Source organism: Piliocolobus tephrosceles, unplaced genomic scaffold (assembly GCF_002776525.5).
Source record: "Piliocolobus tephrosceles isolate RC106 unplaced genomic scaffold, ASM277652v3 unscaffolded_4156, whole genome shotgun sequence".
Taxonomy (NCBI): Eukaryota; Metazoa; Chordata; class Mammalia; order Primates; family Cercopithecidae; genus Piliocolobus; species Piliocolobus tephrosceles.
Genome location: NW_022326043.1, coordinates 170 through 1,654, shown reverse-complemented (window position 1 = coordinate 1,654; position 1,485 = coordinate 170). Strand labels below are relative to the sequence as shown.

At 46.9% G+C, this 1,485-nt stretch overlaps 1 protein-coding gene across 1 annotated transcript; it reads right to left on the bottom strand.

The window, feature by feature from the left end:
* Positions 1–6: 6 nt before the first annotated feature.
* On the bottom strand, positions 7–453 carry LOC111533013 (60S ribosomal protein L13a-like; the record flags this gene model as incomplete). The annotated part of the gene is made up of 1 exon (XM_026449904.1): positions 7–453. A coding segment is annotated over exon 1 (432 nt), but the record flags the coding sequence as incomplete, so codon positions are not given.
* Positions 454–1,485: the final 1,032 nt, after the last annotated feature.

Here is a 1,485-nt window from a genome sequence, read left to right as displayed (position 1 = left end):
GCCAACCTCGTGAGCCAGGCGCCCCAGATAGGCAAACTTTCTTGTAGACTTCAGACGCATGACCTTGAGGGCAGCAGGAACCACCATCCGCTTTTTCTTGTCATAGGGCGGTGGGATGCCGTCAAACACCTTGAGGCGGTACAGGGCAGCCTGGCCTCGCTTGGTCTTGTGAGGCAGCATGCCTGGCATGGTCCGCCAGAAGATGCGGCTGGGGGCCCGGAAGTGGTAGGGTCCTCGGGAAGGGTTGGTGTTCATCCGCTTGCGAAGGAAAGCCAGGTACTTCAACTTGTTTCTGTAGAAATTGCCAGAAATGTTGATGCCTTCGCAGCGTACGACCACCACCTTCCGGCCCAGCAGTACCTGTTTAGCAAGGATGGCCGCCAGGCGGCCCAGGAGATGGCCTCGATCATCGAGCACCAGGACCTGCACCTCCGCCATCTTCGGCAGCCGCCTGAGGGAATTGGCAGTACAAAGGTTTTGGCTTCCTTTGTGAGTGGTTCCAGTGGAGTGTGGAGGTAGAAGTCAGATTGTGTGGGTGGGGGAGTAAGTGAAAAATCAAGTGAAGACAATAAGTATAGAATATGTTTCAAAATGTTTGACTAAAAATGTAGAGAAAGAACTATAGGGGGAGGTTGTCTTTTTGCCTCTAAAATGAGAGAAATGTGATTGTGTTCATACATAGAGTCACAGGAGCCAGTGGAGAAGAGGGAGAAGTTGAAAATGGAGAAAAGATTGGAGATAAGTGATGGTACAGGGCTCCAGAGTTAAAACTAGCTAATGAGATTTACTTGAATGGGTGGTTAGGAATTCAGAGGCACCATTTATCTATGCCTGGGGAGAGGCTGCATGGATAGGTAGATACATATTTGTAAAGTTAGAAGAAAGGGTAAGAATTGAAGTACTTTGTGCCTAAGAATGTGAAATTACTCAAAATGAGAAGCATGTTTCACAGAATATAATTAAGTAGGACACTCCAGGAGGGCAGTAACTGCTTAGGGCAGCCAGCGAGAAGAAGCTGGTTAAAGACAAGTAAAAAGATCATTAAGGGCCCAGCAGAAGGTGGCAATTATCAGTTTGGAATGGTGCAAATCTTTGTAGTTGTGTGTTTTTCTTCCACTTACATATTGGAGAAAAGAAAGCAGTTTATGAGACTGAATCAGTTTGGGTTTTGCTGGTTGAATGGAGTACAAGAGAGTTGTGATGAGCTGTGTAGTCTAGTCCAGATAGGAAAATAAGGCCAGGAGAAGGCTGATAAACCTGAAAAAGGATGTTAAAAATGAAGGTATTGACTGGGTGTGGTGGCTCATGCCTGTAATCGCAGCACTTTGGGAGGCTGAGATGGGCAGATCACTTGAGGTCAGGAGTTTGAGACCAGCCTGATCAACATAGTGAAACCTCATCTCTCCAAAAAATACAAAAATTAGCTGGGCGTGGTGATGTATGCCTGTAATCCCAGTTTCTTAGGAGGCTGAGGGAGGAGAATCA